Genomic DNA, 16,933 nt, shown 5'->3' on the forward strand with positions numbered 1-16,933 from the left:
ATTACTCCACAGAATACCTTAATTTCTTGGTCATCCTGGTTAAGTAATAAGATTCTATCAAAAATTGGTTTGAAGAAGCTCCTAGTGAGAAAACCAAGGACTATTTGAGCACCAAACCATTTAGTGAGAGTAGTTGACTATAACCCACCCATTGAATAAAATAGGAATCCATGACTTCATACTCATATAAATACATGAATAAATAAATAAATGAGAGAGAGGAAAATCTCTTATAGCAAAATGCTGGTAAGTAAATGTAGGAGAAACAATGGAATTAGAAAATCACTGTTGGACCACTATAGTAATAATTGATTCTGGTAAGAATCATCATTGTATGCTAAACCTAGCACACAAAAGTTTAATGAGGAAAAAGATGTATACATAGCATTTAAATATCCCCTCATGAGAGACAAATAGTAAGTTGATAGTGTAGAAACCCGAGAGACCCTACTTTAAACAAAGTTAACAACATTTATTGGACAAACTGATGACATATACATCATAATATGATGTATTGAGATGTATTTCTGCTAAAAATGCATAACCAGAATCTAACACTGAAGAAACACTAGCAAACAAAAATTGAGAAATAATCTGAAAAATAACTAGTCTGTACTCTTCAAAAATATTAGGGTTATGAAAAGTGAAGACAGACTAAAAAATTATTCTAGATTAAAGGTGACTAAACAGACACAACAAATACTAACTACAAAGTGAAATCCTAGTTTGTACCCTGGAAAAGAATTTTTGCTATAAATGACATTACTGGTACAATCAGTAAAATGTGAATAGCGTCTATACAATAGTTTTGTACAGATGTCAATTTCCTGATTTTAATATTGTAATAAGATTATGTAAGGTCGGGTATGGTTGCTTACGCCTGTAATCCCAGCATTTTGGGAGGCCAAGGTAGGCAGATCATAAGGTCAGGAGATTGAGACCATCCGGCTAACATGGTGAAATCCCGTCTCTACTAAAAATACAAAAATTAGCCAGGTGTGGTGGTGGGCACCTGTAGTCCCAGCTACTCGGGAGGCTGAGGCAGGAGAATCGCTTGAACCCAGGAGGCAGAGGTTGCAGTGAGCTGAGATTGTGCCATTGCACCCTGGGACAACAGAGCGAGACTCTGTCTTAAAATTAAAAAAAAAAAAAAGATTATGTAAACAATATGCATGCAATATATTGAGAGATAAGGGGACATAACTTCTGTAACTTTGTGTCAAATGAATAAAATAATGTATATAGAGAAAAAATGTATACAGAGAAGAGGAAATAATGCGAATTTTTTCACTTGATTAAAAAAATGTGAGTGGAGAATATATGGAAGTTCTTTGTACTAGTTTTGCAACTTTTCTGTAAATCTGATTATTTTTTCAAAATTTAAAATTTATTTTAAAGTGGCCTGAATGTAAATGATAGCACAATAAATTTTAAAAATCATATGCCACCTGGGCACAGTGGCTCATGCCCGTAATCCCAGCATTTCGGGAGGCAGAGGCAGACAGATCACTTGAGGCCAGGAGTTGGAGACCAGCCTGGCCAACATGGTGAAACCCTGTCTATACCAAAAATACAAGAAAATTAGCCGGGCGTGGTGGCAGGTCCCTGTAATTCCAGCTACTCGGGAAGTTGAGGCAGGAGAATTGTTTGAACCAGGGAGGCAGAGGTTGCAGTGAGCCAAGATCACACCACTGCACTCCAGTCTGGACAACAGAGCAAGACTTTGTCTCAAAAAAATAACAATAATAAGTAAATAAGAATAAATAAATAAATAAAGATCATATGTCAAAATTGGAAAGAAAGAAGAAAAGGAAGGGAGAAAGAAGGTGGAGTAAGAAAACTTATGTTTAAAAATAGTATTTAAAAGCCATCAATAGGAATTTCACATACAAAAGAAGCACTGATATTTGATTACATTTTTTCCATAGCTGTGAGACAAATGGACCTAAATATGAAATAAAACTTCTGTATCAAAATGGTATAAATTAGAATATGGAATATATACTGTAGCCAATGGAATTCTTTGGTTTTATATGTCTTTAAATAGAAAATACAGGTTTTTCATATGTATACCAGATAAAAGGTTATTACCAAAATTCCTGGCAATCAAATTGAAAAAATAAAAGAAGAAAAATCAAATCTCTCCTTCACTATTTAAGAATATGACATTATGCCCAGGAAACATCTATAACACTTCCTTTTATCTGACTTCATCTGCTTCCATTGGCTCTATCCAATGTCAGCAACTGTCAAAGATTCTTAAAACTATTGTTTCTACAACCACACTCATTTTTTCAGAAGAGCATCTCATGAAGATCATGCAAATTTAACTCTTCAACAATATAGAAGAGTATATATTTAACTATATTAATTTTAGTATATAAACACAGAGACATAGACAATATGAAGGAAATACAAATTATCCTGACCACCTTTAATATTCTAAAATATCAAGTTGTAGATTCTGGGGTTATCATTTGAATAGCACTTTAGATGGATTGATAGTGAATCCAATATCTACACTTAAACCCTGAAAGTCTCTTTTCCCTCTTCAGTTTTCTTTCCTATTTATTATAAATACAGCTTTAAAGACATCTGTCTTTGTGTTTCTTTGCTGTCCTCCTAATTTCTATTGTCACTAACTCTAAGAAAGACAAGCTTCAAAACATAGGAGGTTTCCTGAGTCACTGTATAAAAAGCGTATGCCTACGTATCTATCTATCTATCCACACACTACACTCACTCACATATAATAAAATCATCACGTGATTATGCATAAGTGAGAGAAATGTAAAATTTGGAGCTAATCTGATTTGAAAATCTCTCACTTATATTACTCCAAGCAAACTGCCTTGATAGTTTTTGAATAATACTAACAACAGCGTCACAAATGAAAAACTACCATTTTTGAGCACTGCCTAGGTGCCAATCACAGTTACGAGTATTTTACGTACAGTGTTTCACTTAATTTTAACAAAAATCCGCCACACATTCTTATCTTCATTTTAAAGACAGGGGACATAAGCAAGGTCCACACAGGTTAAATAACTTGCCCACAGTCATCAAACCTCCGTCATCAGATCTAAAGCCTGTGCTCTTTCTACAGTTCGGTGAGAGTCAAAAGGTAGGTACAAGACTCAGAGATATTGCATAATTAATGCTTACCACAGTATCTGGCACCTAGCATATACTCTGTAACTATAAGTTACATCTTCTTCCCAATTTTTCCTTTCCAAAATGTTAAGCAGAAATAGAAATAGATGCATTTGATTTCAGAGCAGTTCAAAGAGTTACTTTTTAAAATGATGTTTTTAACCAAAATCAAGACAGGATAAGGGAAAAAAAAGTTTGGCTGGGCATGATGGCTCACACCTGTAATCCCAGCACTTTGGGAGGCCGGGGTAGGCAGATCACCTGAGATCAGGAGCTGGAGACCAGCCTAGTCAATATGGAGAAACCCATCTCTACTAAAAATACAAAAAGATTAGCCAGGTATGGTGGCTGGGGTCTGTAATCCCAGCTACTTGGGAGACTGAGGCAGGAGAATCGCTTAACCCAGGAGGCAGAGGTTGCAGTGAGATGAAATCATGCCATTGCACTCCAGCCTGGGAAACAGAGTGAGACTCTGTCTCAAAAAAAAAAAAAAAAAGAAAGAAAATTACTATACTCAGACTGATGACCAATCAGTATCAATTTTTGGCTTCTACCAGTAAAGGGAGCACAGCATAGTAGAAACAGAATTGTTGTTCATTCTTCTATTCATCGATATAAGTGCTAATTATCTAATATATGCCAGGCACCATGCTCTGAGAGTGCAACGCTAATGAGACATAGTCTCTGTCCTTATGGAGATTAGGCAGAGGATCTTGGCAATTACCAGACAACTGTGCCCAATGTAAAAACTTCTATAGCAACTGTAAGGTTGCTACGTATACTAAATGTACCATTATGCGTTCATGGACAAGTGGATGAGACTCAGTTTCCTAGCCTGTTCCTTGTTAAAAGTAACAACAGTTACTTTTAATAAGTATCCTAACATACGAATTAAATAATTACACAAAATGCCTGGTATACAGCAGTGGTTTAATAAACAATAGCTAGTATAAAAGTACCATATAATCTTTGTTGCTTTCCAATAATAATTAATCACAAATAAATTTGTGATATATCCACAAATACGTTTAACTTTCCATAAAAAACCATTCTGGAATGATACATCATTTATTAAATTAGTTAAATCTTATTTACACCCATGAAACAAAATTTATCAGAAAGTCCTGAAGAGAAGACAAAAGAAGGCTTATTGTTTGCTTTGACCAATTTAGCGTCCTTATGAGGATATTTATTGACTGTGTTCTGGGAAAGGCATTAGCCTAAAATGTTGGTGATCCAAAAAGGAAGTGGGCTGCAGTGCCCACTCTCAAAAAGCTCACCATCTACAAAGTACAGACAATCATCAATAAATAAGCATAAATGTATATACTGTGAAAAGTACTTCAAGCAAAAATAATATCAGTGTAGTTTGGGTACCCAAAAAAATGGGTCAATTATCCATGGAAATATCAGAAAATGCTTTCAAGAAGAGGTCTCATACTAGAAAGTAAGCCCAATTTTGTCCTTACATAAATACTCATCATCAGTAATTTCCAAACTATATGGAAATATGACTAAGGTGAATAAATTACAGCATATTGTACAATTCAAATGCTAACATATGTACATTTTATATTTACCTGCACAGTTAGTTGATATTGCTTTCTGCCTAAGAAACTTCTCCACCATTTTTGAATAATTGTTACAATCCTGTTTAAATGCCTAGGATAAAAAATATGCTTATTAGTATCCTTTCATTGAAACAAGGAGGTCAGTTAAATCTTTGTTAGAATACTCTCCTACAATTCAAGAATGCAAATTCAAAAGCAAGTTTATGTGCACTTTTAAAGAGTAGAAAGTTATTGTGGGATAGACTTAATCGTTTCTAGAAGTAGAAGAAAACAGCATTGGTAACTAACCGTTATTTCTTTGGGGCTTATTATTACACAATACTTAATTCCAATTCTACTTCAATACTTACTTTTTAAAATATTTCTGAATGTTAAGACTATAAAACAGGTCACAGTGACATGTTGAGAAATAAGCCAGGCACTATTGATGTAAATCATTATTAGAAATTAGAAATAATTCATGAGGGCCAGGTACAGTGGCTCATGCCTGTAATCCCAGCACTTTGGGAGGCCAAGGCAGGTGGATCACCTGAGTTTAGGAGTTTGAGACCAGCCTGACCAACGTGGTGAAACCGCCCCCATCGCTACCAAAAATACAAAAAGTAGCCAGGTGTGGTGGTGCAAGCCTGTAGTCCCAGCTACTCTGGAGGCTGAGGCAGGAGAATCGCTTGACCCAGGGAGGCAGAGGTTACAGTGAGCCGAGATCGTACCACTGCACTCCAGCCTGGGCAACGGAGCAAGATTGTCTCAAAAAAAGAGAAAGAAAGAGAGAAAGAGAGAGAGAGAGAGAGAGAGAGAGGAATGCATGAGGTTAAGAAATAGTTCTCCTCTTCATTCTTTTCCTGTAATCCTCAGTCTATCCAAGCCAACATCATGTTAGTCTGCTGAATTCAAAAATCCTCGATTTGCCACCATGATCCTTAGTTTATATAGTGGCCAAAAAAGAAACCTTGTCTTCCGGGCGCGGTGGCTCATGCCTGTTATCGCCACACTTTGGGAAGCTAAGGCGGGCGGATCACCTGAAGTCGGGAGTTGGAGACCAGCCTGACCAACATGGAGAAACCCTGTCTCTACTAAAAATACAAAATTAGCTGGGCATGGTGGTACATGCCTGTAATCCCAGCTACTTGGGAGTCTGAGGCAGGAGAATCACTTGAATCTGGGAGGCGGAGGTTGCGGTGAACCGAAATCATGCCATTGCACTCCAGCCTGGGCAACAACTCCATCTCAAAAAAAAAAAAAAAAAAAAGAGAGAGAGAGAGAAGCCTTGTCTTCACAGTTTAAATTTGCATGTCCAGCTCTTACTAGGCAGTATAAGGAAGTTTTATATAGGATATTTCCCAGCCTGATGAGTTATTATTGGAGTAGGTATATTTTCCTCTATCTTATCCAGGAAAACATTTTTAAGAATTGATGGGACACTGAGGGAAAGTTTGGGCACTGAAAAAAAAGTTAAGATAGAGTTAAGAGTTAAGATAGGGACAAATTTCCATCTCTTTGTATAGTCAGAATGACATCATCCATGCATCACTTTCTTTTATCTATCAACATGGTGGAAAGGATTGAAACTGTTTTCTCTTTTTCCTCTTTCTTACCAGTCAATGAATTTATTTGCTATAAATACAAACCCAGTCATTTGTAGATCCTTAGGAATTTGGGAAAAGGAATCTGGGCAAGTGTGTTTGTAATATTGAGAATTTTGTTTATTTATTTATTCTGAGGTAGAGTTGCCCTCTGTTGCCCAGGCTGGAATGCAGTGGCACCTTCTCAGCTCACTGCAACCTTCCCCTTCTGGGTTCAAGGGATTCTCCTGCCTCAACCTCCTACATGCCTGGGATTACAGACATGCACCACTACACTCGGCTAATTTTGGTATTTTTAGTAGAGATAGGGTTTCGCCATGTTGGCCAGGCTGGTCTCGAACTCCTGACCTCAAGTGATCCATCCGCCTCAGCCTCCCAAAGTGCTGGGATTACAGGAGTGTGCCACTGTGCCCGGCCAATATTGAGAATTTTAAAAAGAGATACAGTCAATATAATTTAGTTTTGGTAAGAAAAGATCAGAAATATTGTGTATTTCTTTTAAAAGAATACCATACAATTTATTAACTACATTATGAGTAAAATAAAAAATTATTTGAAATGAGCACTGCATGAATAAATTACATTTTCTAAGAAATATATTTTTATGATATATCTGAGGTTTCCATGACAAAACCAATATACCTGACATATGCCCGAACTTGACATCCTCGAAACCAGCTCTGGATTTTAACTGCTGCATCATTCTCCTTTATTCTAAATGGATCTACAACACTAAAACAAAATGTTTAAAAAGCACTTCATTAGTAACCAATATAATTCTAAAGCAAGTGAACCTGTTAAACTTGATTTTTAATTTCTTCCAAAATGATAATTATAAATTCAAATGTCATTTTAAATAACATTAAAATATAAATAAATAAGGCATTTCAAAAATCATGAGCTATGTTTTGAAAATTAACCTTTCTCTGAGAAGCCATGTGCTTTCAACAGCTTTGCTTTTTTTATTTTGATAATCACCAATTTTACAACTAATTAATTTGCCAGTAATTTTTATTAGGGAGTAAGAAAGAAATGTGTTATTTTGACATTATTTTAAAAACATAATCATTTGAATTTACTGTTTAAATGCTACTACACATGTATCATGCAAGACTAAAATGCTCACATATTTCACTCATTCGTCAGTTAAATGAGTTGCCTCTAAGTTAAATGAATCCATCACAGAATGCATGTCCCATTAATAGCTGGAATTCTCAGAAAGTTAGGCAGGGGGAGGGACAAAGGGCTTATACAGAGATAAGAAATTCAAGTCAGTGATCCAGATGTGAGACATGTACAATATAGGGAGAATTCACATAAATCAGTAAGATTACATAAGGTGTAGATTAAGTGTAAAATAAACTGTAAAAACCACACAAGAGAATATATAAATAGTTGCATTACCTGATAATGAACAAAAGGCACCGTGATAAGATTACTATATGATGCAACAAAATCTGCTGGAAATAATTAAGAGTGTAAGACCACTCTAGACAATTAGGAATAGAAGAAAGGAAAGATTCCTTATTGTTGTATATTTGTACTGCATGTAACAAATTACAGAAGAAGTTTGAGTAAGGCACACCCAGTGACTCATGCCTGTAATCCCAGCACTCCGAGAGGCCAAGGTGGGTGGATCATCTGATGTCAGGAATTCAAGACTAGCCTGGCCAACGTGGTGAAACTCCGTTTCTACTAAAAATACAAACATTAGTCAAATGTAGTAGCGGGTGCCTGTAATCCCAGCTCCTCGGGAGGTTGAGGCAGAAGAATCGCTTGAACCCAGGAGGCTGAGGTTGCAGTGAGCTGAGATAGCACCATTGCACTCCAGCCTGGGCGACAGAGGGAGACTTCGTCTCAAAATACAATTTTGTTTTAAAAAAAGAGGCTTGACTAAAGTGTATTCTGGCATCATATTATTGTCCTCCATGTGGGAAGCAGAACAGCTTAAAGTCCTTTCCTCCAGAGGACTTTCCCTGACTTCCCAGACTACAATTAGGCCTTTCCATGTTACACTCTCACAACTCTTCATAATATGTACCACAATCATATTTAAAAATTATTTAATGATGGTCTCTTTCACTAAACTTGAAATCATCGAAGGCAGTAATCTTGTCTATTTTGTCTTATACTGTACTCCCCATGGCCTCAGGAGAGAGAAATTGGTATATACTTCTAACACTCAACCTTTGTCTTACCAAAAATGCTACCTGAGGGAGAAACATGCCTGTTGGCATTTTCTATCCCAGTGAGAAATGCCACTCACAGGCTTCCCTCACTAGATCTACTCCCAACATTGAAACTTCTCCCTACTTTAGGATGACAGAGCTGCTGAGAGCCCATGAGTGCCCCTATCCTCTTAGTAACTTAAACCCTGGGTGATGATGGGAAAAAGGCAGACACGAAAGGAGCTGTTGAGAGAAATAGAAGGAAATAAATATGTTTTACTAAATAAAACCTTATGTGTCAGGCACTGTTCCTAACATTTTACATACCAGTGAATTAACTCATACATAATCCTTTCAATACCTCTATGAAGAAGAGAATTATTATCCCTATTTGACAGAAGAAGATACCACTGTGGAGAAAGCATAGTAATATGCCCATGGTCACATCTTTAGTAAGTGTCACAGCTGGCATTTAATCCTTGGTAGTCCTTCTCTAGAGGCTGGGTTTTTGTTTGTTTTTCTTTTTCTTTTTTTTTTTTTTTTTTGAGATGGAGTCTTACTCTGCTGCCCAGGCTGGAGTGCAGTGGTGTTATCTCGGTTCACTGCAACCTCCACCTCCCAGATTCAAGTGATTCTTCTGCCTCAGCCTCCGAGTAGCTGGAACTACAGGCATACGCCACCATGCCCGGTAATTTTTGTTTTTTCAGTAGAGACGGGGTTTCCCCATATTGGCCAGGCTGGTCTCGAACTCCTGACCTTGTGATCCACCCGCCTTGGCCTCCCAAAGTGCTAGGATTACAGGAGTGACCCACCGCACCCGGCTCAGAGGCTGGGTTTTTAACCATCACTGCTTCTAAAGTGGAAGAGAGTAAGAAATGAAAAGAGGAGAAGAAAGGGAAAGTAAAATGGAAGAAAAGGAAAATGCAAAAAAAATCATGTAATCAATTTCTAAATGCAGTATTGAGACTTTGTGGGAAAAGGTAGCACAAATCTCCCTAAAACAATAAAAGAAGCTGAGAGACTAAGAATATGAAATGATACCAACATCTAGAGCAACACCCCAAAATTTCAAATTGTACCAAGTGTTAGTGATAAGAACTCATATATATTGCTGCTAAGAAACAGTTTGATCTTTGAACATATACAGAATAATTTTATTTACATAAGTAAAAACCACACAAAACTTAGGGATGTTCATTAAGGATGTATACACATGTAGCAAAATTATAAGGAGAATGATAAAACACAAATTTCAAGACAGAAATGAAGGATTGGGGAAATGAGGAGATTAATAGTTGAAGCCAAGGCAAAAGGCCTTGGTTTTCAGAGTTTTATGCATAATATTAAGGAATTCTAGACTCGATTATCAAAATTTTGACCATGGAAACACATATCCCCAAAGTCTGATAATCTCTGTAAAGATTTACAGTAAAAGATACTAAATAACAATTAAAGAAAAAAAGAAAAAAACAAGGTCCAATCATAAGATACAAGTATAGCGTGCAGTATCATAGAAGTTAATGGGAAGGCATCAAGATGGGAGATCATGATTAAGCAATGTTAAATACTGTGCAGAAGTCCTGAAAAACAAGGTCGTTATTCAACTGGTTGCAGGGTTTGAAGAAATTTTTCATTTTTCTTTTAAAATCTTATCCTGACTAATAACAAGATGGGATAGTGGAACGAAGACACTGTCATTAATGGCCAACATGGAAAAGATACAACAACACAATGTCCAGTAGAGCAGGCAACTCAAAGAAGATAGAGTGTGGAAGAAATAAGAATAATTTCATTCAATAAGGCTAATGTGCAATAAAATTCGTGATAATAGAATACAGCTGTTTCTTATGGTTACTTAAACCTTTTACCATTAATATTTAACACAACTATACTAGATTTGTTTTTCATCTTCTTAATATAGTCCATTTAAATGACTGAAAACATTTGTTTCTCCTTTCCCACCAACAATCAAAAAATATGAATAAGGCACATAGATACATCTAATACTTCTTTTGAAGTTACTGTATTAGTTATTAATGTATTAGTGTGAACTCACTCTTTATAATTGTCTTTAGAAATGCAGAAGAGAAGCAATCAAATTAACTGTTTTGGGTTTACGTTTTTTCATCTCTCCTGGTGGCACCAGTCAAGTGGAAAATTAAATAATTTATTTTTGGGATATTAATAATGTGTGTATATACAAGCACATATTATATTAACAAGAACTATACATTGCAATTAAAAGGAAGGAGGCACTAAAAATTAACTAGTAGTTAACTTACTACTAAACTTTAATGTATGTACTAAAATTCGACTTCTATACATGTTTCTCTGTTGCCCTTTTTTTAACTGCTTAAAAACAAAATGTACAGATGCTGGGTTACCACTGGGATGCTGAATACTCACATAATATGTCATGAACTACTAGACATTTTATGTTTAAAATGAAAAATGTGGGTAACACTTTATTTTAATGGTATATTAATTAGTTCCAAATTACAATGAAAATCCTATAGCAGTGAATAAAATATGACACCTACATGAATTTGAAATAAATTTATTATGATCAGTATTATCACAATGAATACTAAATGAATTAATAATGATGAAAGACCAAAAGTATTACCAGTAATGTAATAAAACATCAAGAAATAACTGGAAGTTTCCAGTCACTTCATCATCAACTAGAAATAAGTACTATAACCCTGGATAACACTATATTCATGTATATCATTAGTGGCCAGAAATTAACTGACAATAATTAGAAAAGGAAAAAAACAATGTGTAGTTAAATATCTTTCCAGTAATATGCAAAAAACATGCATTTTACACATCAACAGACTGTGCTAAGTCTGACTCATGTATATTACCTATGAATAAATACTAGATTAAAAACTCAATACTCTTTCTTTTTCATTATCATATAACTTGTAACTATTTTAGACAGTAGGAATAAAATTCCATTATTAGCTGCCCTGTGCTGTCAGATATGTTGATGTGTAAAATGATTATTCGTTTGCATATAATTTCACTACTAGGTCTTAAGGATTTCATGCTCATTAAAGGCAGAAACTACAGTACACTTAATCTATATTTTGTGTTCTGGTTATCACCCATGTGCCTAGTAACAGATGCCTGATGATGAGAAATAGGAGTATATTATAGAACTAGAATCTATGTTTCATATTTCATTAACATTCCTCAACATTATTATTATTTCACAGCTCAAGGAATAATGGGTTGCAAATGCATTAGTATTAGATCATATACCTGGAGTTACCATAGTTGGTTGAATGTTAAATACTGTGCAGAAGTCATGGAAAACAAGGTCATTATAATTTAGAACTAGAACCCATAATATTAGTGCATTCAAAAATATTTTGTTTCTTAGCCAGGTGTGGTGGCTCACACCTGTAATCCCAGTTTACTTCGGGGACCGAGGTGGGCAGATCACCTGAGGTCAGGAGTTGAAGACCAGCCTGGCCAACATGGTGAAACCCCGTCTCTACAAAAATACAAAAATTAGCCAGACATGATGGTGGTTGCCTATAATCCCAGCTACTTGGGAGGCTGAGGCAGGAGAATTGCTTGAACCTGGGAAGCAGAGTTTGCAGTGAGCCAAGGTCATGCCATTGCACTCCAGCCTGGGCAACAGAATGACACTCCATCTCAAAAACAAACAAACAAACAAACAAAAACTATATATATATATATATATATATATATAGTTTTGTTTTCTTCCTCTTCCTCCTCACTTCTCTTTACCTCATTTCCTGAACAATTAAGTCTCAAAGGCCTTGGAAATGGGCAGGAGAAGTAGGGTACTGTGCTACAAAGGGTGTGGGAAGAGGAAGGCACAGTGGCTCAGCTTGAGGTGTCAGAGTCTGTGTGGGGTAAGGTGAGCATCCACAAGTGGGGGCTGCCTGGGGTAAGATGTCATAGTCTGAGTTTAGCAAGGACAGTGTGTTCCATGGAGAGGAGGCCTGGCTTTGGGGTGTAGAGGGAAGATGAAAAAAGAATCTGCACACGAAGGTAGCCAGCATAGAGAATCAGAGCCCAAGAGTGATGAGGAAAACATCCAAGTTGGTGGGGAGGCGATGGTTCAGCATGCAGAGGTAGAGCCCGCACTGGGTCTAAGAGAAGAGGCAGTTGTGGTGACAACAGTTTGGTTACATACAGAGGAACTGATCAGATAAGTAAATATTCTAAAGATAATGGGAGCCACGTTTCTCTGTGTCAGAAAAGGTAAGAGAAAAAAACTAGAATAAACATGTTGTGCTGAATCTGAAATAGAGTAGTCAATGTGAACTCATGAATTTTAATATACATGTTCATCAATAGATAGAGAAATAAGTATCGATGTAAAATGTGTATAGATGTGTACAAACACATACTCCTTTGTTTTTTCCACTGAGAGGGCCAGAGAGCAGCAACAGAACAGCAAAGTGCATCCACTGAAAGAAACAAAGGCTCTTTGGAGAAATGGATGGTTTTAGGGGTTGGCAGGAAAAGTACAAGATAAGCCTCTGTTATCCATCTGTGTTCACACTGCTATAGAGATACTACCCGAGACTGGGTAAGTAAATAAATAAACCTCCTTATCAATAAAGGAGGTTTAATTGACTCACAGTTCTGCATGGCTGGGAGCCCTCAGGAAACTTACAATCATGGTGGAAGAGGAAGCACGCATGTCTTACATGGCAGCAGGTGAGAGACAGCATGCAAAGCAGAAACTGTCAGATATTTATTAAACCATCAGATCTGGTGAGGACTCACTCACTTTCACAAGAACAGCATGGGGGAAACCACCCCCATGATCCAATCTCTTCCCACTAGATCATCCCCTCCTCACGTAAGGATTAGGGGGATTTCAACTCGAGATGAGATCTGGTGGGGACACAGAGCCAAACCATATCAGCCTGCAACTTTTTGTGTGTCAAGAAAAAGCAAGGAATCAAGAAAGCATTAGAACAATGAGGACACAGAAGGAAGACTGAAGTGGCTCTCACTAGCCAAATCCGGGACAATATTAGCATGACTATAAATAAGAGTGACAGATTTTAACCCACTGAATAAAATAGGAAACTATACGTCTATACTTATATAAATAAATAAACAAATAAATTTTAAGTTTGATGAGGAATAGGATACATACATAGTTCCAAACGATCTGCTTTTTAAAAATAATTATTAATTACAAAGGAAAAAAGAATATTCCAGTAGAGAAGCCTAGCAGACAACAGCTTTATCGAGTGATCTAAATGAATATTATCAGTCATGGGACAAATCAAAATCATGTAGTATCTGGTAGGATGCATTGAGAAGATCACAGTATCACTTCTGTGATAGTCCTGCCAGGGGTGGATAACCTGAATCTAATCAAAGGGAAAAATCAGACAGACCTAATTGAGGGAAATTCTAAAAAATAACAGATTTGTAATCTTCAGAAGTGTCAAGGTCACGAATATCAAAGAAAAACGGAGAAAATGTACCATATTAAAGATAACTAAAGAGACAAGAAAAACGGGATCCTTTTGCTACAAAGATCATTATTGGAGCAATTTGGCAAAGCTTGAATGGAGTCTGAAGATTAGATGGTAGAAATGTGCCAATGTTAACTTCTTGATTTTGATGGTTGAATTGTGGTTATACAGAGAATGTCCTTGTGTGTAAAGAATTTGGGGCACAATGGGACATCAGGTTGCAACTTACTCTCATATGATTCAGGAAAAAACACCCTTGTATTATACTTGTTATTTTTCTGTAAATTTGAGATTGTTTCAATAATTTAAATGTATATGTGTATGTGTATGCATCTAATAATTTTTACATTTCAGATACTGTGTTTTTAATCTCTAAACATTTAATTTGCTTCTTTTTAATGTTCCATTTAACTCCTAATTATCTTCATATTTTACTTTTAAGTCCTTAAGCATATTTTAAATAGCTATTTAAAAATCCTTGTCTGTTAATTATGTCATCTTTGTTTATTTGGGTCTGTGTCTATTGATTGATGTTTTTTTCCTCCTGATTGTGGGTCACAGTTTGCTACATTTTTATCCTACTACTAATTTATGAAAAATGCTGGACACCATGAATGTTAAACTACTGAGAGTTTGAATTTTGTTCAGAGATTGCCTCCAAGAAGAAAGCTACAGCAATTGTCTTCTAATCCCATTTGCTTATCTCTCTCCTTGCGATCAAATCCTGCATTGCCTACTGTATCAATACCTAAAAATGTTCATATATTTTGTTGAGTATTCTAGTCCTTCATGGCCGGAGGACAAGTTTTGTACCAGTTAAATTTTCCACGGCCACTTGTTTTCTATGTTTAATTTTGTTTTCAAAACAAAATTTTTGTCCTAAGACAAACTTTCTCCTATTTATCTACTGTTTATTTCACAAGTAAGTACCTGATTAACCAATGCTCAATACAAAATGTTAAACAATATAGAAAAACATACAAAAAAAAGATTCTATTTCAACGTCCCTTTCTTTCAATTTTTAAAATTTAACCACTACTAGCACCTTATTACGTGTAATTCCAGATCTATCTAATTCCAGTTTTGTATCTCTATGTATTTTTACATTTGTTTTACGTAAAAAACACTAAATGTATTATATATTTTCTATAATCTGGGCTTTTATTAAACCTTATTTTGTCTCAGAGATTTTGATCATGTCATTATGTATAAAATGTTTCACTCTTTTAAACTGCTATTTATTTTCCCTCATATGCTTGTCTTTATTTAGTCAGAGTAGTTGCAAACAGATACAAGTTATTTACAGTTTTTATTTTTATTTTTTGCCTATTAGGAATAATGCTTTAATGAATGCCCTTGTACATAATCCTGTATATAAAATACTCTTGTACACAACTTTTGTATACACGAGAGCATTTTTATGAGGCCAGTAGAAAAAGTGACAGTTCTGACTCAAATGACATGTATTTTGATACTATTAAAAATGATATTGCTGAAGTCTTAAATTATAATTGTTCATTGCTGTTATGTAAAGACTACTGCATATTGCCCTTGCATCCTGTGAACTTGTTAAGTTCATGTATTACTTCTAAATCTTCTTTTTGTATGTGGTATAGAGTTTTTTACACATATAATTATGCTGTCAGTAAATAAAGACAATTTTACTTCTTTCTTTGCAATTTTTATGCCTTTTACTTATCATTCAACATTTAAAACTAGTAAGAAAAAGATGGACTATTTAATAGCTGGTGTTGAGACAACTGTATTCTATAGAAAAAGTTAGGCTGCTGTCTCACACAACACATACACATAAACACAACTGCACATAGACTGAAGGAAAAATATAACAAAACTTTTAAAATATTATAAATAAATATAATCTTAGTCTGGGAAAGACTATTCCAAGAACAACTAAGATCACTAAAGCCAGATGAATAAATTTACTAATTTGACTGTAAAAGCATAAAAGAAAACTGATAGAATGGTTGATGGCCACGGCAAAAACCTGAAACATTTTGATATTGGTTTTGAGACTGGGTGATGCGCGAGAAGGTGAGGAAGATGCACAGGTCATTGAAAAACCATACGTGTGGGCTGGAAGAGTGGTGAAAAAGTTGATATTAGAAACTGGAAAAAGAACCTCTATTATGTGAGAGTGGGACAATTATTATAGTAAGACTATTGCCTATGATCACTTGGAAGACTGAAAATGTACAATGAACTTTTGAACTTGCCTAAGGAGATATCTAGAAAGGACATTAAAGTACCAATCAGATTCTTCTAGCTTAATTTGTTTTACTTCTTCTAGATTAATTTATCTTAATTAAATATAAGGCAAATCACAGTAACATAATGCTTATTTAATTTTTAATTAAATGAAAATTATTGTAGAGTTGATCATTGTTGTTTCTATTATGTCTTTTGCTCTTCTTTCTCTATCTTGAGATCTTTGTTCCAATTTAATTTTCACTTGATTATGACGAGTACTTTCTTGAGTACATTCATCAGGTAGGGTACATAGATGACGTAACTGTGAGTCTTTACATGTCTGAAAATGTCTTTCTTTCATCCCCATCCCCAAATGAATCTTTGATAGAATTCTTATCTGTAGTCTTGAATAATTAGTGATTATTGTTTTTCTGTCTTTTGGGTTCCCGTGTTGAGCAGAAAGGGCATTCATTTCCTTGGCAAATAACTATTTTTATTTTCTGTCTATAATAGAATCCTATAAGATTATTTTTCCTGTATTCTTGGAAGTTTACCAGATAAAATCTAAGAAGTAGGTGTTAAAGGAAATACTATAAAGGACTCAGAGAATCCTTTCTATTCTAAGCCATACTTTTTTTTCAGTTTAGGAGTTTTCTTCTAGGGTATTTCTTTATTATTGTTCTATCTCTACCCCAATGCCAGTCAGAATTCTGCAGTGAGTATTATTCACATAACAAGTCCTCTGAGTATGTCTTCCATATTATTGA

General features: G+C 35.4%; 1 protein-coding gene across 1 annotated transcript in view; it reads right to left on the reverse strand.

Annotated features, from left to right (window-relative positions):
* The window catches only part of SPATA17 (spermatogenesis associated 17), a 228,821-nt gene that overhangs the window by 204,424 nt on the left and 7,464 nt on the right, over nucleotides 1-16,933 (reverse strand). Inside the window, exons 2-3 of the mRNA XM_050780373.1 lie at nucleotides 6,950-7,039; nucleotides 4,734-4,815 (exon numbers count right to left, since the gene is read on the reverse strand). Coding sequence (XP_050636330.1) covers nucleotides 4,734-4,815; nucleotides 6,950-7,039 — 172 coding nt within the window. The remainder of the gene's footprint in view (nucleotides 1-4,733; nucleotides 4,816-6,949; nucleotides 7,040-16,933) is intronic.

The sequence above is a fragment of the Macaca thibetana genome, chromosome 1, assembly GCF_024542745.1.
Source record: "Macaca thibetana thibetana isolate TM-01 chromosome 1, ASM2454274v1, whole genome shotgun sequence".
Taxonomy (NCBI): domain Eukaryota; kingdom Metazoa; phylum Chordata; class Mammalia; order Primates; family Cercopithecidae; genus Macaca; species Macaca thibetana.